This window comes from Cryptotermes secundus, unplaced genomic scaffold (assembly GCF_002891405.2).
Source record: "Cryptotermes secundus unplaced genomic scaffold, Csec_1.0 scaffold540, whole genome shotgun sequence".
NCBI classification, from domain to species: Eukaryota; Metazoa; Arthropoda; class Insecta; order Blattodea; family Kalotermitidae; genus Cryptotermes; species Cryptotermes secundus.
In genome coordinates this window covers 135898-163129 of record NW_019742447.1, presented here as the reverse complement: position 1 = coordinate 163129, position 27232 = coordinate 135898, and the positions used below count along the sequence as shown (strand labels likewise).

The 27232-nt window shown below is 41.2% G+C and overlaps 2 protein-coding genes and 1 pseudogene across 2 annotated transcripts in view; 1 reads left to right on the top strand and 2 right to left on the bottom strand.

Annotated features, from left to right (window-relative positions):
* Window positions 1-2448, bottom strand: part of LOC111873180 (pro-resilin) — a 62979-nt gene extending 60531 nt beyond the window's left edge. Inside the window, exon 1 of the mRNA XM_023867682.2 lies at window positions 2235-2448. The gene's annotated coding sequence lies outside the window, so the exon portion shown is untranslated. The remainder of the gene's footprint in view (window positions 1-2234) is intronic.
* A 4607-nt stretch (window positions 2449-7055) lies between these two features.
* On the top strand, window positions 7056-7174 carry LOC111873218 (annotated as a pseudogene).
* A 13616-nt stretch (window positions 7175-20790) lies between these two features.
* The window catches only part of LOC111873200 (pro-resilin), a 43358-nt gene continuing 36916 nt past the window's right edge, over window positions 20791-27232 (bottom strand). Inside the window, exon 3 of the mRNA XM_023867713.2 lies at window positions 20791-22778. Coding sequence (XP_023723481.1) covers window positions 22419-22778 — 360 coding nt within the window. The 3' untranslated portion in view covers window positions 20791-22418. The remainder of the gene's footprint in view (window positions 22779-27232) is intronic.

Sequence of the window (27232 nt, the reverse complement as noted above, 5' to 3'; positions counted from 1 at the left end):
GCTTCAAGTCCCTCCCGGAGTACTTGTTCCCTGAATTTTTCCGCCCTTAAAAATTCCACGACCTCCGCCGGGTTTGAACCCGCGTACCTTGAGTCATGAGATGGGAACGTTACCCCTAGACTGCGGAGGCCGCTTAGGCAGCTGGTAACTTCCACCATTGTTAACTACAGTAAGATTGCATTACACTTTTAGTCATGGCTTCATTCAACTTGACTTGCAGTTTGGTAGTCTTGTCCGTCCGTGTGTAGCATGTTGTGATATGCTCCTGTTCCACACTTCCAAACTACTATAATTAATCTCTACATTGAGTATGTTTACATCCGCAGACGCAACAGTTTCTTATAAAATATACAAATAGAGATTATTTACATTAAAATCTTAAAGAAAATTTAAAACATCACATGTCTCGACCTTATTGAGTCATCATCAGGTATATTGTTTTTGCTTAGGTCCTGAACTTTTTATTTTTAATATGGATCCATATTTTAAATATGGCTATATAACATGAAAGATTATGCTTGGTAACTAAACTCTTGGTATTATCTACTCCTTAGTCCAATTATGTTGGTATTAGATATAATTAGTTAAACTACTATATATCGGGGGCACGAGGTAGCGTAGTTGGTTGAGGCACTATGTTAGAAGCCAGAAGTTCGCTGGTTCGAGTCCCGATGAAGTGGATTTTTTCAATTTACCTAATNAGGCATCATCATATGGTATATGGAGAATTCCCGTGTAGTCTTGTAGGTGGTCGTTCGGAGTGTAGCATCTATTGGGGTATCCTTACGCGGACTTATGCCCAGCATCGTCGGTTACTGTGAAGTCTTCGGGCGGCCGCACACCAACTGCGTCAAGACAAGCATCAAGACACGAGACAAAAGACGCTGCTTCATTTATGATTCGTCAGCATCATGACTCAGACCGGTGTGCGGCCGTTTTCATAATCCCATTTGTTTCACCTATGCTCCTTTCTTTGCGTCATGTCGCAGACATCGTGTCTTGATTGTTACATGTCTTGACGCATGCCGGTGTGCAGTCTACCTTACATTTGTCACTCTTTGTATTTCAATAGAGATGGTAGTGTTACAGCACGCATGCGTGAATTCAGTTTATGACAAATCGGTAGAAATGCAATCTAGAGAATGGATTTAGTTACCCCATTTTCTCATTCTTTCGTCAATGGCTCTACAGCCCTTTGTTGGACCCTGGCCTCTTCTTCAGTTTCGTAATCTTTTTACGCAAACGGTAGGACTCCTCGCACAAGTGGTCAGCCCTTCGCAAGGCCGTTTCTTTTTTTTTTCACTGCCTCTACAGCCCCTTGGGCCCTGGCCTCTGATTTTCAATTTCATGATCATTTTTTACAGACGTTAGAACTCCTTGGACGAGTGATCAGCTCGTCGCAAGGCCTCTACCTAAACACAAAACAACACAAACACAGAATAAACACGTACACATTCCAAACATCCATGCCTTGTGTGGGATTCGAACCCACGATCTCATGGTTCGAGCGAGCGAAGATGGTTCATGCCTTAGAAGGACTGGCCACTGTGATCGGCTTATACTTTTCTACTGCAATAAATTTAAAGGGGATTAAGTTAAAGTATACTTAAATATTTTGAATAGATTCGCTTTTTAAAATAAGAATATTCCTATCGAGATGCAAAGTGCATTATTTTCAGAAATCATATTTAATATTTAAAGTAAAATAATGTATTGTTCACGCTCCTTTTCTGCATGTACCACTAACAAAAAATTTGAATTTTGTAGCGCTTAATCTTAGATACTGATTTTGGACGTTCACGGTGGTTCAGTGTTCATGTTAAATCTGTCCTTGGGTCTTTGCTCTTTGTGGATATCGGCAGTGTTGCCGACGTTTCGGAGATACAGACTGGCTGAATCTACAGGATCGAAGCGAGACAACCTAATCACTTCGACCCTGATGCCAGAGGCATGTATCTCGGAAACATTCGTAACACTACCCACATCAACACGGTCCAGAACTCAAGGACAGAATCAATCAGTGTCAATAATATTTTAGTAACGCAAGAAATATAAACAATAACACAGCAAAACATTCAAACTCGCCGAAGAGTGTCTGCTAAATTTCATTTGTGCGTGATCGCATTGACAACACATTTCGCAACGAAACTTGACACATGGCTGATAAATACTGCATATTTCTAGCTCACACGTCCAAGCACTGCATCAACGGCGACAAACGAGTGTCGACTTACCTTGTGACACCAGTTCTAGTGTGGGAACATGTTATGGCCTATCGTTATTGACATTGAATTTAACCAGTGAATCCATACCATATTAAAAGGTAACAAAATTACGTAACTCTGTACGTAAGGAAAATAAGAGGCGAAGAATGATCCTGTCAGACACCGCTACACACAAAGAATCACCGTTACTGAGTCTGGTATGGCAGTTAGGTTGGTCACGAGCGTCACGAACGATCACGAAGAACAGGTCTTGTTCGTCTAGTTGTTGACATATTAGATTATGCAAATAGTTTCAACGAGCTGCACAGAGAGCAGCACAGAATGCACGGTAAAATCGTGTTCTTTTTCTCTAGTTGGCAGAGAGTCCAGTAGAGTGCGCGACATCCTTCCCTGCCTCTGAAGCGAGCTGTTGGTAGGGCAGAATTTCAAAGTGACCGCAAACCGGAGAGTTTTCGTGAAGTATATAGTAGTTCCAAAACAGTTAAGTTGTCAACTATTCGTGTTGACTGAACATAAGTAATCTGCAGAGAAGCTGAGAAAATGTATGCACACTTCACTGTACAACATATCTGCTAAAATATGTATTGGTGCATCTTCAGTTTAACTCTGAAACTGTCTTTAGATAACCTCTATAAAAGTTTTCCCTGTGCTTAACTAATTAAGCACTACGCTATGAAGGCGCATGGGGGAGTGAATGTATAGATCCACATTTTCTTGACCTCGGTACTAGTTGGACGATAGTGGTCACCTTCACGCCCCGGCCGGCCCCCGGTACCCATTGGCTAGAGGGCTAGGAGGATGGGTGGGCCCCAGAGTCGGTCTGGATGACGCGAAGAAGAGAAAATTCTTGACCCTAATGGGACTCGAACTCCGCCCCACGGTAGTCCAGCCCGTAGCCAGTCGCTATACCGAATGCGCTATCTCGGCTCCCAGATAGCGTCTGTAACGTGCTTTAGTACGGGTTTTCTACGGACATGTCCGAAGTTGAACCGAAGATATACAAATAAATAGAGCACATATTTCTCACGTTGGAGTGTGTATACATGTTTAGGCATTCTGTATATATATTTTTTTTCCTTGGCACTGAGGGCCTTAGTGGGCCTAGGCCTACCTCCATGAACTTCTCCGTTAACTTCGGTTTTTATAGATCTTACACATTCGGTAGGACTCTTTGGGCGGGTGATCAGCTCGTTGCAAGGCCTCTACCTGTACACAAAAACAGAAAAACACACACACACACACAAACTAGACATCCATGCCCCGAGTGGGATTCGAACCCACGATTCCGGTTTCAAATCGAGCGAAGACAGTACATGCCTTAGACCGCTCGGCTACCGTGACCGGCACCCTGTATATACCTAATAAAATATCTAAAAATAGCCTCACTAAGACAAATTACTAATCACGAATGCGGGCACAGTATGCAGAAGCGTTGTTGTTGATGTTCTCGCTAATTAAACTTAATTTAGCGCGAGTAACACCCAACTTTCTCGTATCAAGTTTCAGACATTTCACTAGTACCTTAAACACGCCTACCACAGACTAATAACTCTCTTTTCCTTTACTCACTCATGGAGCTGAGCACTTCCTGAGAAGCTGCCAATTGTGCATGTGCTCAAAAACTTCCAAGCATTTTATGGAACCAGAAGGTAAATCACCGTGCCATCCACTGGTCCCTATCCTGTGCCAGATCAATCTAGTCCATACCACCCCAACCATTTATTATTTCACACCCATCTATGTTTTGGTCTTCCTGGTTGTCTTCTTCCTTTCCCACCAATATCCTCTATGCATTCCTCTTCTCCCCATTCGTGCTACATGCTATCCCTATCTTATCCTCTTTGACATGATCCGTCTAATTATACTTGGAGAGGGGTTCAACTTATGGAGCACCTCATTATGCAGTTTTCTCCAACCTCCTATCACTTCATCTCTCTTCGGTCCAAATATTCTCCCCAACACCCTGCTCTCAAGCACCCTCAGTGTATGTCCCTCCCTTAATGTCAGAGACTAAGTTTTACATCCATTCAAAACCACAGACGAAACTGTAGTTTTGTATATTCTAGTTTTTGTATTTGTTTTTGTTTTTAGACAACAGACGAGAAGACATAAGGTTCTGGACTGAATGGTAGCAAGCATTACCCGAATCCAATCCTCTCATAATTTCCTCATGAATCAAATTTTGATGTGTTACTGTTGTTTCCTAAATATTTTAACTGTACCACATTTTCAAAGAATATCTGGGAATACACTCAGATAAAACACTCAATTGGAAAGAACACATAGTCAAAAAGAGGAAACACATCGATGCGAAAATTAAAGAGTTATACTGGCTATTAGGAAGAAAATCCCATCTGAACCTGGAAAACAAAATCCTGGTATACAATACTGTGATAAAGCCCATATGGACCTATGGGGCTGTGCCAGAAAGTCGAGTATCGCCATCATCCAAAGATCCCAGTCCAAAATACTTCGAGTAATGACAGATGCACCACGGCATGTATCGAGCGACACTCTTCACCACGACCTTGGCATCTCAATCAACTCTGATGTAATCCAAGAGCGTAGCAGCAAACACCATGATCGACTAGAGACGCACATCAATCCATTGATGCAGCCGCTGCTGGAAGAACCCAAAAACAGACGATTGGAAAGACGTCTTCCAATTGACCTCAAGTGGAAAAACAGAGGCTCCTTCGGTTGAAGGATCCTCATCCTGTCATAGGCGGGCTTATTAGCCCAATTTTATCACAATAGCTTATAGAATACTGTAATTCTGACGGCTATTTAAGTAATAAATAAAAAAAAAAGATCAAAGAATGTGTTGGCCGTCTTTATATTTTGATTTAGCCCTACATTCTGGTGACGAGACAGCAACGTAAGTGTATAATTATTAGTTTTCTTTGCGTCTACTTCTAGACCAACGATCGGACATCAAGAACATTTGATTTCCAACTCTTCTCTATCAATATATTGTCAATTTAACTGTTTGAGGTTTCAAAGTAAAGTTATGAATGTTACGATGTGGGAACACTGTACTTTTGACAAACAGATTTTTTGATGTGGCAAAGTTTACTACTCTAACTACATTACCTCTACTAATTTCGTGTAAACTCTCATTCCAAGTTGTTGGTTTGAAAATGTCTTCCCCATCTTCTTTGGCATTTAAATCTCCTAACCAGATTTTCATATGGTATTTAAGGAATTCATTGAATGCCTGCTCTAGTTCCTCTTAAAAGCTGCCCTTCATGCCATCAATGTTATCCTCGCTTGGGTTATGAACATTCAGAACAACGATATCTCACCAGCGACCTCTTATTATTTATGTACGACATCCTGTCACTAACAAACTCCGCTGTTTTAAATCATTCATTCATTCATTCATTCATTCATCAACGGCTCTACAGCCTTTTGTTGGGCCCTGGCATCTTCTTCAGTTTCGTAATTTCTTTTACACAGACGGTAGAACTCCTTGGACGAGAGATCAGCCCGTCGCAAGGTCGTTACCTGCACACAGGACAACACAAGCAGAATAAACGCACGTAAAGAACCTGCGATCCTAGCTTTCGAGCGAGCTAAGACAGTTCATGCGGCCACAGTGACCGGCCTGCCCTCTTAACTGCCGGTACGATTCTCTTCTGTACAAGAACATTTCTACTGAATTGATGATTTTCTTTCCGCTTTCCGTAGAAAAAATGTATATTCGCCTGCTCTTTCCGTGCCACCTCTGTCCCATCTCACCTCCTGTACTCCCACTAAGTCTAACTTATATTTTGAGATTTATTTCGCAACAATCATGAACGAACTTCGGTACTCTCACTGTTGCATCAAATTGTTGCCTTGGAAACAAGGTTGTATAATTTCTTATCTCGCCGACGTTGCGTAACAGTTGTCTACATGCTACATTTAGATGCTCTTCTTGCAAATGTAAAATAGTACAATCGCAGAGTAAGTTAACTTTTAAAAATATCGAGTTATGTAAAGGGTGGAAATTGTTCCCATCACGGTTCAGAAATATGCATAACGAAAATTTACAAAAGAATCCTCTACTCGTATATTGTCTCTGTATTACGCTCATAGTGTCAATTTGAGAATGGTTTTGTCAGGAACTGTACGCATACCATCACACTGGAAATGTATACAGTGTTTTAAAAGTACGACGGTTGTGGACATTTTTAGAGAGAAGTCATAAAATTGTAGCAATAAATGGTTCATATCTTTCTTTCAGCTTGTTATATTTCATCTGTCTTCCAGCAGTCGGCTTACATAGCCTCTGGGTAGTGTTTCTAAAATAATTTTTACGTACAATGAAACCGATTTTAAAATCTTAAGTGCTATACAAACTGCAGTTTCCTATTCAATTTTCTTGCAAAAGGAATCTAATATCACATTTCATGTACGTCTGATTGTCCATATGTTCGCATTCACTAGAGAAAGCTGCGAAATGTAGAGATAAATAAATAATGGAATTGTTCTGGACTGAATTGCGCTTGCAAAGACGGGCCTGTGCTGCTTGCGGTTTAGTAGCAGATCAACTAATATTACTTTTCCGGGTCTGCAACATTATTCTTATAGACTTTACGTCCGCTTTTTCCGGTAAGGGCCCAGAAAGCGAGATGCCAGTTAACTCTCATTATGTCCAGCCCTTAATGCTCCCTTCCGTATAGATGTACTGTTGGCAGAAACGGTGTCAGACTCCTCATAATATGGGGGGGGGGAGAAGCACAATTTTATATCTTCACACCAGCAACACGGCTATAGTGATTTATTCATTCCTAATTTATATTATGAAGTTTTCATTTGTAAATTTAGCTTATTAAGAGACGAATGGCCAACAGTCATACCATGTTGGGAACGCCGTTTCTCGTCCGATCACCGAAGTTATGCAACATTGGACGTGGCTAGTGTTTGGATGTGTGACCGCTTTGGAACACCACGTGCTGTTGGCATTCCTCATAGCGTTTCACGAATGTTCTATACTCCAAGTGAGAAGGACAGCAGCAGCAGCAGTAGTAGTAGTAGTACTAGTAGTAGCAGCAGCAGTGGTAGTGGTGGTAGTAGTAGTAGTAGTAGTACTAGCAGCAGTGGTAGTGGTGGTAGTAGTAGTACTAGTAGTAGCAGTGGTAGTGGTAGTAGTAGCAGCAGCGGCAGTGGTAGTAGTACTAGTAGTAGCAGCAGTAGTAGTAATACTAGTAGTAGCAGCAGTGGTAGTGGTGGTAGTAGTAGTAGGAGCAGTGGTAGTGGTAGTGGTAGTGGGGTAGTAGTAANAAGAAGAAGAAGAGTCTAATGAATTGGCAGGTGTTCACTGATGATGAAAAGGCAAGGTTTTCGAAAGAAAGATTTTATTATCCCAGAAGGTAACTGGAGTCACGGAAAAAGGTACGCAAGAAACCAGACAAAAATAGTAACCCAGCTGAGATTAGAACACATCAGTTCTCGAATATTTGTCTAAAGTGAGATAATAGGTTTTTACGGCGGTGACTATGAGGAATGTCTTCTGAGATATCACATTCTTTCGTCGTGTAGAAACTGACCAACATTTCGCAGGAACGTGTTCTCGTATTCAGAACAGAAGCGTGAGCAAGCGTAGTAAATTACTTGAACATGAATTCGACTGTTATGAATGTCACATAATTTATTTCTTCAGCATCAATCTCTTGCTTTTCTAAGGAAACAGAATTTTGCAAGACGTGTGAAGTCGTTTTCATATTCTCGTTCATACTGTAGCGATGTTAACTACCAAATGTCACTTTGTGAATTATCTATGCTTAGTTGCAAAGATTAGGGTCACTATCGCATGTCCAGAAACACAATTGTTGTATTAAGGTCACTATCACACACCTATATTAGCCTAATGGTATGAAAATGACAAGGACAGTATTTAGGGTCAGTGTTAAGCGTGGCTACTTACGAAGGCTAACAGGCTAGAGAACAGTTTACTGAATCACTCTAATATAAGTGTTATTTTAATCTGATATGAATGTAATTTAATCGTAGAACCAATATATGACTAAGCAAAGAGGAAAGAGACAAGCGTCCAAAATTCATATAGCTAACACTCTGGTTGCATATGTATTAGCAACAAGGGAAAACAGCTACTCCCTCATTAGACATATTTCAACACCCGATGATGGCCATGTTGGCCAAAATATCTAGTGTATCTGAAAATCTAATAAACTTTTAAACTAATAAAAGTGATAAGTTTTGTGGAACTTAGTGTTGCACGTAAGACGGTGAATGATCGACGTCAATTTTTTTAATGCTAGTGGGGTGGGACTAAGTCACTTGTACTGCGGCCACTTCTGGCCTATTGTACCAGCCCCAGATGATAGGTGAGGGTGATTGTGGAGCAATTGGTGGAATGAAGATTGGCAAGGGAAACCGAAGTACTCGGTGAAAACCTACCCCAGCCCCACTTTATCCACCACAAATCCCACTTGACCAGACCAGGGATCGAACTCGGGCCGCCGCGGTGGGAAGCCAGCGACTAACCGCTTGAGCTATGGCGCGGCCTTAGAGTGTTTCATTGCCTGTGTTTTTGTCGCTGGAAAGATCTCTCAATAGGAATAACAACACTAAGAGAATCTTTCGAATCGTGTTAATAGAAGCAATATTTACTGTAGATCACCCGTTGAAAATACTGTAAAAATGTAAATATGAACAGAATGAAAACTGACTGCTGAGGGTAGGAGAATATTTGTATCTCAGGAAGATCCAGGAGTTTATATCGCATTGCTCCGTTAAATTTTGGAAAACAGTGGGCAAGCAGATCGTCGGAGAGACTGTAAAGGTTTTGTTAGATGTCACTTGGCCTTGGGGTGCTAAATGCTAAGAGTTGTATTTATATTATTTAGGTATAAAAGTATACGTGAAATGTATATCTGAAGTCTTTTGATTGATATAAGCACACGCTACTGGTTTTCGCTTTGCAGTAATGAATGAACTGAGAACCGGCTTCACTGTTCAGGCCAGCGGCTATGGACGTGTAATGAGATGCGACTCAGCAGTCCTGTAAAAATGTGAAGACTGCTGAGTCGCTCCGATCTAGGAGAGTGCAGACCTGCGGGGAGGCTCCTGTAAGACTTGACGTCGTAAATTACAGCTAATAGCCCTTGGTCCTTTCAGTTCTCTCGTTATAAATTTATAAAATGCCACAAATTCAAGCTAAGGCGGATAGTCATCGGTTTCCCACCGCGGCGCCCCGGGTCCGAGCTCAGGACAGGTCATGTGGGATTTGTGGTGGACAAAGTGGCACTTCGGTTTACTCTGTCAATTCTCATTCCACNCCACTTTATCCACCACAAATCCCACTTGACCAGACCAGGGCTCGAACTCGGGCCGCCGCGGTGGGAAGCCAGCGACTAACCGCTTGAGCTATGGCGCGGCCTTAGAGTGTTTCATTGCCTGTGTTTTTGTCGCTGGAAAGATCTCTCAATAGGAATAACAACACTAAGAGAATCTTTCGAATCGTGTTAATAGAAGCAATATTTACTGTAGATCACCCGTTGAAAATACTGTAAAAATGTAAATATGAACAGAATGAAAACTGACTGCTGAGGGTAGGAGAATATTTGTATCTCAGGAAGATCCAGGAGTTTATATCGCATTGCTCCGTTAAATTTTGGAAAACAGTGGGCAAGCAGATCGTCGGAGAGACTGTAAAGGTTTTGTTAGATATCACTTGGCCTTGGGGTGCTAAATGCTAAGAGTTGTATTTATATTATTTAGGTATAAAAGTATACGTGAAATGTATATCTGAAGTCTTTTGATTGATATAAGCACACGCTACTGGTTTTCGCTTTGCAGTAATGAATGAACTGAGAACCGGCTTCACTGTTCAGGCCAGCGGCTATGGACGTGTAATGAGATGCGACTCAGCAGTCCTGTAAAAATGTGAAGACTGCTGAGTCGCTCCGATCTAGGAGAGTGCAGACCTGCGGGGAGGCTCCTGTAAGACTTGACGTCGTAAATTACAGCTAATAGCCCTTGGTCCTTTCAGTTCTCTCGTTATAAATTTATAAAATGCCACAAATTCAAGCTAAGGCGGATAGTCATCGGTTTCCCACCGCGGCGCCCCGGGTCCGAGCTCAGGACAGGTCATGTGGGATTTGTGGTGGACAAAGTGGCACTTCGGTTTACTCTGTCAATTCTCATTCCACCGACCGCTCCACATTCATCATCATCTGTCATCCGGGGCAGGTACAGTAGACCAAACAGTGGCCACGTGACAAGTGGACACAGTCTCATCCCACCCAAGAAAAATAAAAAAAAAGCAAGCAAAAGTATATTGAATACTCTGAACGTGAAGGATAATTGGGAAAATTGGTGAAATAAGGCCAAATTATGATTTATTTATACAGGCAGTTAGAAGCAAACGAGTCTGTTTTGGATTTTTTCAGTTCCAAGTAAACTATAACCGTTGTCAGAATTTCATTTGCATTCATCTGAAGTGTTTATTGTCATCTTCTGAAATCACAAGTGAAAGATGTAGGCGAAACAATGATTTAGTGAAACGAGATATACGTGGAGGAAGTGTAATGTCATTAAAACATTCTAGCACCGAAATTCTCTGCTTATATCAAACTGAGCCTTCAGTTGATGTAGAGACGCCATGGCGTACATAGATACACAAATGTTACTTATTATGGAGTAACTTCCGAAATATACGAGTTCAGTGTCATAACTCTTTTAACAATAAATAAGACCGCCTCGAGGACTATCGCCGTGTCGTGGTGAGGAGGTTTGCGCACTCCAGTGCCCCTGAGATAAACTCCGATAGGCTCATTCCGTGCCAGACAGGTCAAAGTGTAGCTCCCGATCTTCTAGGATGGGGATTGGTCGTGGGGCTTCAGACCCCACCTCAGAAAAAATTCCTGTTACCAAACCGATGGAGGAGGCCAAGACCCACACAGGGTTGTGTCCCGAGTAAAGAAGAAGAAGTAGTATTATAAATCTTCCTTTTTAGTAAGTATACATTTCCCATATGAAAGTGACTCCATCCATCCATCCATCCATCCACGGCTCTACAGCCCTTGTGGGCCTTGGCCTCTTTCTTTAATTTCTTAATCCATACCCAATCGGTATGACCCCTTGGGCGGGGGATCAGGCTGTCGCAATGCCGCTACCTACACACAGAAAAAAACGCACACAGCCATCCATGCCTTGAGTGGGATCCGAACCCAAGATCCCAGCGCCAGAGCTAGCGAAGACAGTTCATACCTCAGACCGCGCGGCCACTGTGACCGACATCGCGTGGTGTACGAGGTTCCATGCTTGTAATAAGGTAATTAAATGTGGCCGGCCAAGGTAGCCGAGCGATCTAAGTCATGTACTGTCTTCGCTCGCTCGGAAGCCGGGATCGTGGATTTGAATGGACGTTTGCTGTGTGTGTGTTTGTGTATTCTGTTTGCGTTGTCCTGTGTTTAGGTAGAGGCCTCGCGACGAGCTCATCACCCGTCCAAGGCGTCCTACGGTCTGTAAAAGTGTACAGTGAAACAGATAAATCAGCCCTATTCTCCGCAGTGGGAGCGAGAGGAAAAAAAATAAATATGACAAACGTATGTATTTTATAGGCTTATGAAAGGTTTGCGTTGATATTCTTGAGGTAGACTGTTTAGAATGAGACACATCGCATTCTGTAAGGCGTGAAGGCAACAAAGCGCCATCTCCAAACAGCAACAAATATGGACTAATATGAGCAGTCTCATTTCATGTTTGAAATCGTCCAACTGGGGAAAAATTCAAGTTGTAAGAAACTGAATCATAAGCATTGTATACGAGCTTAGCAAAGCGGGTTCTTCAAATTCGTCTTGGCCAAGAAAGTGATGGACATCCTTTATTTCAATCCAGTGTTTCTATGTCGCGAAAATGTTTCTCTTCGTTGAGGTTGCTGCCTTCTCTGTTAGTCATATTCAGTTTCTAAACGTAACATGCGAAAATAAGGAGCCGGCATAATGTTGTCGGTATAGCGACTGACTACGGGCTGGACGATCGAGGAGTCGGAGTTCGAATCCCGGTGGAGGCAAGAAATTTCTCTTCTCCAAGTCGTCCAGACTGGCTCTGGGGTCCACCCAACTCCTTATCTAATGGGTATCCGGGGCTCTTTTCCCGGAAGTAAAACGGTAAGGGCGTGAGGCTGACCACTCATTTCCAACTAGCGCCGAAATCAAGAAAATGTAGGTACGCCGTAATGGCATAATGTTTAAATAGTTAAGCACAGGGACAACTTTACCTTTTACATGCGAAAATAATTTATTAGTAAATGGCGTGCAATTTGGAATTATGTTGGTTTTCGTTCTTTAATCTCTTAACGTGTATAGAATTTTAGGTCCTCACAGGGGCGATTATGAGGAGTACTGGTTTCTGGGAAATGAGGTCATATAATGCGTTGAAATAAACCGACATTTCGGAAGAACATGTCGCCTCCATCTTCAGGGCCGAAGAAAAATCCAAGCACGAGACTAGCACAAATAAGGTGCCTTGTTTATTCTTCGATTCTGAAGGTAAAGGCGACATGTTCCTCCGAAACTTTGGCTGGTTTGCAACGGGCTACACGGTGTTATATACCAGAAGGCAGAACTATTGCTGTCGTCTCCCAGTGTACTAATGCTGTTTCTGGAACATGACAAATACTTCAATAGTTCATTGAAAGACGTTTACAATTATTCAGTCGGTATCACTGAAATTCCATCTACGAACTATGTCTCTTCGTGCAGTATCTCATACGTAATTACATACATACATACATACACACAAAATGATGCATTCACACAAACAAATAAGGTTCTTGAAAGTGAACACGTGAAAGTGTGAGACAGAAAGATAAGTAATTCGCAGACTGAAATTACGAGATTTGAAGCTCTAAAGGCCGTGATATTGTAGATTGTAGTATTGTGGGTGAAGATACGTATAGAGGCTTGGATGATAACCAACGTACGTATCGAAGGACCCTGTTGTGTCCCTTTCAAGATAGAAGTGAGTGCAGTTGGGATTCGTGGCTTCTCCCAAACGTCGATAACCGCGATGAGACCATAACCCGGACTACCGAACTCGAGAAAGTGGAGTTAAGCTGGATACATATAACCTCTGCAGCTCAGTATCGTGTAGAATGAATACACTATCAGTTTCTTGCTTTCATAATGAGATTTTGAATAAAAATCTGTTGCTCTCTTGTCGAAGATTTAAATCATATATGTCCATATATTCCGATTTGCTCATTTTATTTTGCACACAGTTATTATACGTATATTATTTAAGAATGGTTTTCTCAATTTACCTATTTCGTTTGCTTTACGACGTGCCTGATTTATTTAAACAAAGAAAAGCCGCTACTATTCAATTGGTTCATAATGCCTCTGGCTGTACTCTAGGGCCTGTGTAGTACAGCCATTTTACTTTGACCGTTCTGAGACACTAACTACTGAGGAAATAGGCACAATGTTAATTAAAATAAATTAAAGACCCTATTCAGTCAGGTATACTAGCCTGTATCAGTGGCCGCACCGTCTAAGACATGAACATTCTTCATCCGCTCAAGCACTGGGATCGTATGTTCGAATCCCACTTGAGTCATTGATGTCTGTGTGTAGACAGCTACCTTGCGATGGACTGATGCCTCGTCCGGGGAGTCCTGCCGATAGGACAGAGAAACTGAAGAAACTTCCAAGGTCCAGCAAAGGGCTGTAGAACCACAGGTAGATAGAGGCTTTCATAAGGCAAGAGTACAGGTATGTGTTTGAGCAATCGAGAAGTCGGTTTGCCAAATTTAGGAGCCCGCAGTTCGAACCATTGTCTAGAGACGAATACTGAGTTGTTCTCCTCAGCACTTCTGCACCCGCCACCCGAAATAATTAGAACACAGATCTGCAAATCATGTGGGGAAGTCTGCCCATTTAACTTTTACTCTGCAGACTTCCTTCTGGTCTCTCAGTAATTACGAGTTTAAAGTAACGCAAACGTGACGTGAATTTGTTCCAATGTCTCAGCATCTCACTTTGATGATGATAATGATGATGACGGTGATAATCCGTTGCGAATCGAAACTGTTGGACAAGGTAGTGTACAAAATGTGGAAACGTGTGTCGTGCTCCTTTTGTAGCTGTTTATAATTGTGTATGTGAAAAGAAAAATAATTTCTCTGAATTCTGGTTCTGACGTGCTATAAATGGTCATTATTCTTCTTCGTTTCTCGCACTCTGATAATTGTCATGTAGAAGAAAGCGAATCAGTGATCTCAGCATTGGACAGGAAAAGCTCCAGAACAATGTCTGTATGTTTATGGGATGGCGTGCAGGAAGGCTGCGATTGCTAAAAGCCTTCTGTGAGTGACAGATAATGCACATGCATCACATATAACAGGCATGTCCAACTTCAAACAGGTAGTGATCGAATTTTTAAAGTCAAAACTGCCAGTGATCTACCACCCCCTCCTACCGTCGTACCTCGCTTTAAGCAAAAATATTGGTAAAAATAACACGACACATGATGTTTGTTGTAAAAGCAACATACATTGAAAGTACAGACTACTTTAATACATATTTTCCCTTCAAAATCTGAATATAATCATATTATATTACAAGTAAATTTACATGCTCTTCACGTATTATTTCCTTATAGGCCTATGAGATCGACTAAATCGTCCCGCGATCGACTCGTTGGACATGCTTGACATAGAACGTTTTCATTTTACTTCGCAAGTAGGGCTTGAAGCCAATAATGGCATATCTGCAGAAGGTTTTCTATATGAATATTTGTTCTAGAAAAGAACATCTTTCCAAAGTTTTCCAAACGTGGAAACTCATGATCTTTCCATTTTCTCCTAATTCATGTGGTCATATGTAGGAATTTTGCACATTGTTATATAGTTCATTTCCCTTCCTTTCTCTTCTCACCGAATTTACATATGCGGGTGTGTAAGGCCATGTCGTTCCTTAGTCTAAATGCGTTTCGTTAGGTCTGGGACTGATGGTAAGTTTATACTTTCGAGATGATGCGTTGAAACGTTTAGCTACTGAATTATTTTGTGAAACATGTTCGGTATTTTTACACCTTTTAATTCGTAAAATTATGCTTACTGCGTAGCTCTTCTTTCTGCTGTCCAGTTTTAACTATGATTGCCTTATTGCTTGTGCTTCGCTTAGTGGGGGATGGAGTCCAACTGGGTCCACTCGGCACGGCGGCCACTGATTGGCCTATTGTACCTGCCCCTAGTGATTATACTGATGGAGAATTTGGTGGAATGAAGATTGGGAGGGGAAACCGAAGTACTCGGAGGAAACCCGCCCCAGCGCCACTTTGACCACCACAAATCCCACTTGAACATCCCGGGATCGAACCCTAGCAGCCGCGGTGGGTAGCCAGTGACTAACCGCTTGAGCTATGGCGAGGCCACGATTTCCATATTACTATGATGAGCCGGAGTAGTGCAGTCGGTATAGCTACTGGCTACGGCCTAGACGACCGAGGGTCGGAGTTCGAGTTCCGATAGCGTCAAGAATTTTCTTCTCTCCACAGCGTCCATACCGGCTCTGGGGTCCACCCAGGCTCCTACCCAATGGGTAGCGGGGATAAAGCGGCCGGAGCGTGAAGCTAAGCATTCACCTCCATCTAGTGCCGAGGTCAAGCAAACGTGCATCTATTCAACCATTCCCCATATGTCTTCATGGCATGGTGCTTAATTACTTAAGCACAGGAACAACTTCTACTTTTTACTTATTACTATGATCAGATTCCTGTATGGCTACAGCACAGCGACCGTTTCGCTTTGTATTCTAGAGAAATTCAAAGAATACTCGGACAGATTATAATGAAGGGGGTTGTGATGTGTGTTAACTATAGCCGCAATGANCTTCTATATATTTTTCCTTCTACCCTGAAGATGGAGGCGATACGTTCCTCCGAAACGTCGGTTAACACCACATATACACGGTGCCAAATCCCAGAAGACTGCTTTCTTCATAGTCACCGCCGTGAAAGCCTCAAATCTTACATATCGTATACTTCGTTTTCCTTACGCAATGAAGAAAATTTACGTTTTTAAGCTTCTCTATTCTCTACTATTACATCTTATTAAATTACGTCTTAATTTCTTCATGCAGTAAGCTTATTTATTATTAATTTTATACCCATATTTTCAAGAAATATTTCCATTCTTAGACAATAAATATGTCATTATAACGGAATTTTAATTGAAGATAATTTAATAGACCTATGAACGGAAGCAAGGCGCAATTTAACATCACTGCAGCAAGACGTAGAAGCTACGAAATGAAAGCCACACTCTGTAACTGACACGTTATTTCTCGAGGTTTCAGAAGTTGCAATATTGCGGTACAGAATATGACGTAACATCCTCCGTGGTTTTGACTTTAAGGTCGTGCTTTTCAATTGCAACAGGGAAGACAACGAACTGTGATGGAGCCTACGGCAGACAGAAGAAAACGTGGTAATAATGAAATAGCATTTCATTTTCATACAGCAGGCTATGTCCTACTTGTTGGTCATGGAAAATAATAGGTCTGCAAGAAGCTTTTGTAGCGAAAGGAATTCAGGACACGCGGCATAGTTAATCTGCTCTCATGTGGTACAGTTCACCGTGCTCTGTAATACTCAGCTTACCGTCAGTTACACACGTCGTTGTAACGAAGATTTCAGGATGTGGGGTACATAAAAGTCGTGGATAATATTGAAATAAGCGTGGAATGAAAAATCATTTTCATTTCATGGTGTGTATTCATATAAATACCGTATTAAATCAGCCGCACGCATCCGGTGCGATTTTGAGGCCATAGCTTATTTAAGTTTTTGTCACTTGGGTCAGTTTTTTTATGGAACCAAGTGACCTATATGACGCCCCCATAAGCAGGGCCCTACACTTTATTAAAAGTGTTGGATTAATAAAGGGGTAATCCAAGAGGAAGCACAATAGGTCATTGAAGGTCGCAGTGCGGGGCCGGTTTTTATGGCCCACCCCTTACATACGTACATCACATTACAATACCGTATTAACCCTGTGGAAGTGGATATAATCTGTACAGTACTTTCATACTTAACATTTTGACATGATATTATCACATATACGGGGTTAGAGTGACTAATGATCGTGGGTTTTATATTTGATGACTGGATTTATTGGACGTCTCTATTACAATTACAGTTGATTATAACAGCTCACACATTGAAATCCTGAACGACGTCTGTTGTACGAATCTCTATGAGGAATCTCTTAATGTTGTCTATATCTCGGACTGGTCTCGAGTCTCCTGAATTCTGGATCTCTGCTCCATTTCTAATTGCTAGGCGGCCGCGACAGGAGACACCGCGTCCAAGGGTTCCCTTACTGTGTTTCCAGAATGCGTTGTCTACAAAAGCATGTATTCATTCCCAAGCGACTGTTTCGTTGCTAACAGTTTACAACTTCTTACTTGTTAACGACATGATCGCTGCTATACTTTGTAACGGGAACGTGATTTCCCTCCGTTGCTCAGAAATGGACGTCTGGCTTTGTCTCCAATATCCCGGCTTTCAGCATTCACGTCACAGTAGTGTGGAAAATTATGTCCCACTTTTACAACACCCATCCAGTATGCTACTTGCTAAAATAATTTTTCTTCGAAGGAATTAAACACATTTTGACTATAAAGTGTATACTGTGGCCTGCTGCACTTTGCAATTACAGCTTGTTTTGACGTGCATTTATATGCGTGTAGATCAGTTCGGAAAGAATTGCATTTACCGCAAATATAAACGATTACACTGACAACAGAGACTGAAAGCAATTTTGATATCTAAATTGCGATTTTCTGGATTGTGTAACCATATAATCTCGTATGTGGTTACTAATGTTTCAGAAAAGTATGCTGCCTCCATCTTCAGGGTAGGTGTTACAATCATCACGATCTAAATCTTCACAGCCATGAAACTTTGAATGTTATGGTTATGATCTAATGAAACTAACTCCATAGGACACATTATCACATTATTTCTTGAGAATCTAATAGTTGTTCAGTTAGTGAAAAAACTCTCAGCAAAATATGGAACCCGATATAATTATAATATTATCACATATTCTACTTTTCTTTGTATATGTGCTGTGTATGTGTCCAGGTCTCCGTGTCGCTTGTTTTAGAACAGCCTATCGCTCTCAGGTCAGAGACATCTGAATAAAGATCACTGAGTGTGGCGAGGCCAGGTTCACTGAAAAGTAAACAGCAAAAGTCAAATAGGATCGTTGTTAAAGAAAGACTGTGGGATTATGTCTCCCATCACGAACAGAAAGGTTATTATTGCAGTAGGAATACTTGACTTCGCATCTTCAGCCTTCTCTCACTACGAAACATAACTTTCTGCAAACGCTGAAATAATAGCGAGGGTTTTCACACTGCAAATAGCTCTATTTGTACTTTTCTATTATTTGGTGTATCCTTCAGGAATTCTTTTGAGCAGCGAAGCGAAGAAAAATGCATAGTTCACAATTTCTTTTTGTGTTTCAAATTATGTGAAGAGAAAGTCTGCAAAAAGGGGAACTGCGTGTAGTGTCAGAAGCGTGCTGATGAATTTATTTGTATCGGAATAAATTTCAATGTCAAGGTTGAAGCATATCTTCATAGGGTTTAAATTCCATACTGAATCCGAAACAATAGACCACAACCGACATATTGTCCAGTCGAGATTGAGTATGAGGGCTGATCGATTATTTATTTAACGACACCGATTTAGCTTCCTAGGTTAGGCCAATTTAGTGCCAAATATTGCGATGACTTACGGATGATGAATTGAAGATTATTTTGAAAGAAGCATTCGTAGCCCGTTTCAAAACACTACTCTGACGTTTGCTTGGCGTGACTGAGGAAAACGACACGATACGTCTTTCAGGACACGCGGCCCCCGGGCCGAAATACGATTGCATGGCGGAAAAAAGGTTAACGGTGCAGATAAGATGAGTGGAGGGAAGAAGTCGTGACCCATTTTGAGGAGAAACTACAGAATCTATCTGGAGAGAAATATATTATTACTTACTCATGGAGCTGAGCCTTTCTGGAGGAGCCACAATTCTGCAGCTACTCAAGAATTTCCCAGCATTTTATGGAACCCGAAGGTTTATTACCGTGTTCACAAGAACCCTCCACTGGTCCCTATCCTGAGCCAGATCAAACCAATAAATACCATCCCATCGTATCTCTCTAAGATCTATTTTACTATTGTCCACCCACCTACGTCTTTGTCTTCCCAGTGGAAGATGGGAGCCAGAAGAGTTCCTTCTGGCTTTCCCCACCAATATCTTACATGCATTTCTCGTCTCCCCCATTTGTGCTACATGACCTGCCCACCTCAACCTCCTTGACTTGATCATTCTAATTATACTTGGAGAATAGTACAAGTTATGAAGCTCCTTATGAAGCAGTTTTCTCCAACCTCCTGTCACTTCGTCTCTCTTAGGTCCAAATATTCTCCTCAACACCCTGTTCTCAAACACCCTCAGTCTGTGTTCCTACCTTAATGTCAGAAACCGAGTTTCACACCCATACAGAAGCACAGGCAAATTTATAGTTTTGTATATTCTAATTTTTATGTTTTTGTACAGCAGATGAGAAGACACGTATCGTAGTTTAATGCAAGTTTCATACCTTTGTTATGTCATTAATAATATTGAAGGAAAACGTGGAATTCAAATAGAATACAGACTGAATTAGAATTGTATCTTAGTGTAAATTTTTCTAAGAATGTTGAATTTTGTCGTCTATAGATCTCATAGTTGAAATCATTGGAATCCTTTGCATTTTAGTTTCTTCAGTGAACTGGTCTCACAGTTAACATTCCGTTGAAGCACAATAGACCTAAGGTCGCGGTGCAAGGGCCGAGAAGGCCTACCCCTCATATATTCTAACATTCCGTTACGCTCTGCCATGGAACCGCGGGTGGTGGTTCGGCATTCCACAGCAACATTGTTTAATGCACTTGCGTATTGGGACGTCTCAATTTATTTTTCTTCCCAGAGTCTACTCTGGTGTACTTAGAGACAAGAAATGGAACGTGAATATGAAATACGTGGTATAACTGACCATGTTGCAATTCTATATTGATGTGATGCTTCTGACTATGTTGCAATTCTATATTGATATGGTGCTTCTGACTATGTAGCAATTCTATATTGATGTGGTGCTTCTGACTATGTTGCAATTCTATATTGATGTGGTGCTTCTGACTATGTTGCAATTCTATATTGATATGGTGCTTCTGACTATGTAGCAATTCTATATTGATATGGTGCTTCTGACTATGTTGCAATTCTATATTGATATGGTACTTCTGACTATGTAGCAATTCTATATTGATGTGATGCTTCTGACTATGTTGCAATTCTATATTGATGTGGTGCTTCTGACCATGTTGCAATTCTATATTGATATGGTGCTTCTGACTATGTTGCAATTCTAAGAAAAATGTAATAAAAGCAGGTACGTATTCATCACGGACACGAAAATGAGAAAGGATGAGCAAACTTTTGTTTGGAGGAACAGGCTTTCTTTAACAATTTCATTAAAATGTATTTTTCAAACTGGTGGTAATAGGTTGTTTAATTTTTTAAGTACAATATTACTTTTCAGTTTATACTGTTAATTGCCTGAGGCGACAAATGTGCTATTTATTTTGTTTACAGTTAAAACAAAAATGTCATATATACAGTAATATTTAACACATACAAAATTAGACACATGTGGAGTTAATATAAAAATACATTCCTGTCTACTCTGATCATATGACCAGTTTATTTTTATTACAGTATATAGGTATAACAGTTTTATTTTACAAATATAACATCTTGTGGAAGATTTTAAATTAGCCAAGTTTGCATGATACCACTGATTTTATTACAAAATTGATGCTTGTGTTGAATAAACCTACAGCTGAAATGCATGTTTACTTTTTCCTGTTAATGTAAAATTAATAGGCTTCTATGTAGGTTTATATATTTTATGTTATAATAAGTAGATTCCTATGTGTTACCATAGAAGAAATTGCTATTTTTAAAACGGAAGGAGAAATAAATATTTAGTAACATATTAAAATCATTATCGTATTGCCATAAAGCTGTATTGCCAGCATTAAAGTGAAACTTCCGTGAAGACAGAAATGAATATTTAGAGCAGTTTTCTGGTGACATGAATCTGAGAAATACCTAAGAAGTCTGTATATCCACACAATTATAAATATGAATGAAAAACCTTCCTGCAAGTAGGACTAATATCAATGTAAGATTTGAGGTTTTCACACCGGTGACTATGAATAATGTTGTCTTCTTGGGTGTGGCGCCGTTTCGGAGGAACGTATCGCCTCCATATTCAGGGCAGAAAATCCGCAAGGGAGGAACCAGCGTAAGCAGGTGGCTCCAGCTTCCTCGCTGTCGTGTTTTTCTGCCCGGAAGATGGCGGCGATACGTTCCTCCGAAACGTCGGTTCACACAAGATTTAATTCTCACATCCCAGAAGACGACATTCTTCGACTAATATTAAGTTAAAGACGATGACACTGTGAGTTAAAGTCATCATTCTTTTGTAATTTTGATCTCCATTTCAGAGAAGTAGAACTGCATAAATGAAACGTTAACTTTAATGTATTAGTCTCAGATCAACTGAACATTATTCTTCAGAGAGGTGTTTACGTGAAATATTGATCAATGTATTTGGAGAGATTGAATCATTATTGAAGTTTCTAGGAAACCTACTAAAAATCCAAATAACATATGGGACTTTATAGATACTGTCCAGCAAATTAACCCACTTAAATGATTTCTGTAACTTCGGAGTACCTGACACGTAGAAAATATTACGAGTATATTATCTGTGGTAAAGAGGGTTCGATGGTAGGTTGTTAACTGACATCAGATCAGGAATGAATTCTATTCCCTAAAATTAATCTGTTCAGATTCATATACCTGTATTAAGTCCCACCTTTAGACTTCGTCATAAATCCTCTTCTTTGCTTTCTGCTGCCATTAAATACTGAACAAGAATCTAGGGTTCGAGTCACCGGGTTGCTATGTTAACAAGCACTCCTGCTTGAGTTCCATTCTCAGTGATTTAATGAACTGTGGACAGAGTACGCGAGCGTTAAAATGGGAATCAGTATAAATCCATGGCTCTTGTATTTCTGAGTGAATGCTGCTGCGACGGTTCAGTATCAGGGACGTTAGATTCAATAGCCAGAGCTGGATGGTCCGGGGGGACCGTATGTTGCAGAAGGGCCACCACCGCCACCACCACCACTACTACTGGGCCCCGGATAGTTGTATGGTCCGCGGTTAGTGTCAGGGTAGGAAGCCTGGCCTTCATAGGAAACGTCGGCGTGAAATCCAGTCTTCCAGTCAGCGGTATACCGCACAATCTGCAGTCGTCCATCCGGCAGTTGCACGCGGTATTCTCCCTTTACAACATCTCCGTCACTAACGGCGTTGTGCGAGTAGTCAGTGCCGTAATAATCGTCCTTAACGGCGTAGTTGAAATCATAAGGCATGCCAGGTACATGGTGGTCGTGCAGATGCTCGTCACCAAGGACCTGCAAATACAAAAACCCGTAAGATATAATTCGGTACACTTTCAGTATGTATGTAGATGCGGTAAACCAGTGACCTGCGCCTGCTTGTCCAGTGCTTATGTGTTTACGAGTACATGCACAGAACAAACGGGAGCTTTCATTTACCGAGTACGGTAATTATGAATATCCTCGTACCAGTACACCGTCCGCTAAACATGCCAGCACGTACACTGCCACTTCCTCTTCATCCTTCCGCGTCAGTCTCTTAGCGTAAAGGCAATAAGTTGGCCCTGTGCTTAAGAAATTAAGCACTACGGCGTGACGACGTATGTGGGAGTGGATGTATAGGACCGCCGTTCTTGACCTCAACACTGAATGGAAGTGAGTGGTCAGTTTCACGACCCGGCTGCTTTGCTTCGTGGAAAGAGCCGCCGGCACCCTTTGGACAGGAGCCTGAGTGGGCCCCAGAGCCGTTCTGGAAGCTTGCCCCTGCCAGTAATCTAACACCGGCCCTCCAGCCTCTAACCTGTCACTATACCGACTGAGCTATCACCCCTTCCACTCATACGGTATTAGTAATATAAAATAAAGTTTTACGTCACTCCCTTAATATATTTTCTATTTATTTATATTTTGTAATATTTATTCTACGTTTATTTCACCTCAACTACAGGTAGGGACATTGATTTATGTGTCTGTACATGTGAGTATATGAATGTACGTACCTAAGTCATCATCATATCATCATCATCATCATTGGCTATACAGCCTCTTTTGAACAATAGCTACCTTACGAAAATTCTGTCAGATTTCTCCATTCCTGGGAGATAGACTATCCGGTTTTCACTCCCTTTGATTTCAAAACAATAATTTATTTTACGGAGCAAAGTCGTCAGCCTAGCGGCCAACCCCCAACCAGGAAAACGAGGTCCCTGTATTTATAACCCCCAGGAACAGGGTGACCCAGTTGTACCCCCAGGCACTGGGTTCCATTTTCGTCGCCTTCTACGACTCACAGGGCTACGGTGGAGGTATTGTGACCCGCCTCCACGTACTTCAGTATTAATGGTAAATTTTACGCTGCAGCCTTCACGTATCCCTATTTAAACCTTAAGGTAACGAGTTTGTCGAACGCGGATTTACTTAACGTGCCTTTCTGGATGGGGGGGGGTTAAGATAAAAAGACCGCATAGGATGAAACTTAGTGTAATAGTTTATATTGGATAATTAATTTTAATCGTGTAATTTACAATTTTCGATTTTAATAATTCATATTTGACAATTTGTCTTTTTTCTTCTTTTATCAAATTTTTATTTTTAGTTGTTCTTCATTGAATGGCAAGGAAGTTCTTCATGAAAATTTAGAATATTTTGCGGACTTGCTGAATTATAATGTTTAGTTTCATATGCTGGGTGTAGGTGTCCTACAGCCGGGCTTATGACTGGAGCAGTCACGACCAGCGAAGTATCTGGAGACCTTTATTCTCTCGCTCGATAGTTCTTACTGTAACGCTGACGTGCCTCGTGAAACTTGGTTGTTTCCTCAGAATGACTACATAAATTTCGACCGAAAATATTTGTCTAAAGGTAAGGCTCTTCAATTCTCTTCGTGAAGTGCTCGGTTCGAACTTCGGCTCGGACATTGACTATCCTTGATGAGATGTTCGTGGTTTTCCTCTGTTCCTCCGGGTACATACCGGGATAGTACCTATATTAAGCAACAGCAGTTCGTTCCATACATTTACAAACTCATTACACCACCCAACGCTGTATACGAGTAGGCTTGGTGCTAGAGAAGAACTCTTAAACAAGCCACGGAAGAAAAGCAACAGAAGAAGATTCACATTTCCTATAGACGATAATATAGATGTTTGAAATTCCTGTATAATAGTGTTTTAAAATACTAGAATTTAAAATTATAACTGTTACTATAAAGAACAAGGAGCACGCGGTAGCGTGATTGCTTGAGGCACTATGCTATAAAACTGAAAGTTCCCGAGTTCGATTTCTAATGAGGTTTTTAGATTTGTGAAACGACTTAATCCTTCCAGCCGCACTATAGCCCTGGGGTCAACTCAGCCTCTAACAGAAATGAGTATCAGGGATCTTCCTGGGGCTAAAGGGCGGCCGGAGGATTGAAGACATCACTGCCATATTTGAGCAGATTTTCTAGAAAATGTGGGAACCTCGACGTCTCAACCCTATGGGCCTTCACGGTCTGTAACAGGGTTAGCTTTTGTTATAAAGAGGAAACAGTAACTCAGAAAGAGACCCATCTCCCTTGATTCCTCTAAGACATTATTATGGACATAACGTGTTCTGAATTATGACAACGTACAGTCTAGTAAAAGTATACTAATATTTCGGTGGAGCATACTGCTTCCATTTTCAGTCTTACATACCTAGGAAAATCAAAATATTGATTTCCACCGTGGCGAAAACTCGGATTTTTCAAATATTACACACAATTTTCCACTTCGAAACTCCTATTGTGTAAGAGACCGGTGCGTTTACAATTTGAAAACTGGTTACCTCTTCCCTTATAAATCGTAAAAATACAGTTGTTTATTCAGGCTATGTAAGCACCCCTCATTACTGAACTCTTCATTTCATGCTTCCCTACAGTGACATGATTTCTTTTAGCATTTCTAATTAGGCCCTGAATACGCAGTTCCAGCTTACACCGCATCTTTTGCTGTGAGCACTATTTAATTGAAGGAAAGCTGTTACGTGTTTGAAAGTGAAAGCTGATTCCTGAAGAAAGTGGACATAACTTGACACATTAACGGCCGTTTAAAATGCATTGCCGATAAGCAAGGATATTCTGAACCGGCTGAACCGCTGTTCAGAGTGGGTAGGTGGGGTTATCGCAGTACTGCCTTCTGACGAGAGAATTAAATAAGCGATATGCTCAATGTACACAACAACATTGCATGCTTTTGGGACCACAGTGTGCCGTGTTCGCATTAAGTATTTCGCATTTAAATCTGTGTGATATGACATGCATATAAGTTTGCAACACAGAACAAGTAAGCTATCAACACCCTATAACATTTTAAATTGAAAGTTTCATTAAACAAGGTAAAAAGGTAAAGTTGCAATTAATTATCATGCCATTAAGCTGTATGGGGAGGTATAGCTACACAGTTCTTGACCTCGGCATTTGTTGGGTGTGAGTGGTCAGCTTCACGACCCGACCGCTTTATCCACGGGGAAAGATCCTCTGGTTTCCTTTACATATTGGGCTGGGTGGGTCCCAGAACCGGTCTAGGCGTTGTGAAGTAACCAGTCGCCATGTCGAGTGAGCTATCTCGGCTTCTGCTTCATTAAATATACCACGAACAAATAAAGTAAGCACGTTATATGTCCCAGCATATTATACTGCAATGGAGTGCACTCAAGTGAGAATTCTCGTATTTTTTACATCTGACCGTGCGAAGTTAAGAGCTCATGGAAAACAAGATCTCAAACTAACAAATAAATAAATTATATTATAACACGGAAGGTCTGTTTCACTCGTATTCTTCTCTAGCCTTTTTTACAAGCTAAATTTTCTGTTGTATAAGGCCGTTGTGAAGTATAAGAAATTGTTGCAACTATAATTTCAACAGGCTCCAAACCTTCCTCTAGTCTTACTTGCACCAAAACGAATGGAGCTATGAAGAGCAATGGGACATTCTTCTGAATGTAAATCCTGTCAACTATTGTCCTTACCACAAAACTTAAAATACTAATCCTTCATGAAGTTTTATTAAGAACGTATGAAAAGATAACCACGATAGCTGCATTTCCTACGTTCTGTAATGGTTGTGTGAATTTGGCATTACAATAAGTCTTGTGTCTTAGTGCGTTAGCATGTGCTAGTATATTAACGAAAATAAGGAAAAAGGTGAGGCTCTTCCTGTAACAGGCAGTGAAGGCCCATTGGTTTGTGGGAAGACGAGGCTTCCACGTTTTCTAAACAATCGGCTCGCAGATGGCGGTGAAGTTGTCAGCCTTACGGGCCGGCCGCTCTTTACTCCTAGTACTCATTTCTGCTAGAGACTAAGTCAACCTAATGGCCATGGTGCGGCTGTGAAGTGTTGGGTCAATTGAAAAATCCACTGAACTCATCGGGACTTGAACCCGCGACCTTCCAGCTTATAGCATAATGCGTGAACCAACTACGCTACCGCGTGTCCCTATTAACGAGAGTACCACGTTAAATTAATATGTCGCTATTGTAACAACAGTGTAAATTTAAAACCTGAACTTCCAGCATCGGTGTTTGTGAGGATTTCTATCTTTTAGGATATAGCGCCGTGTAGCCCACTGAAAGTTAATCGAAATTTCGGAGGAACGTGCCTGCTTTCTTTCCTGACTTAATGTTCGAACCTAAAATGGTTGAGAGATGTTCCTCTGAAACGTCCGTTTACTGTCAACGGACTACATATCGTTATATCCCAGAAGATAGAACTCCTCACCTATATAACTGT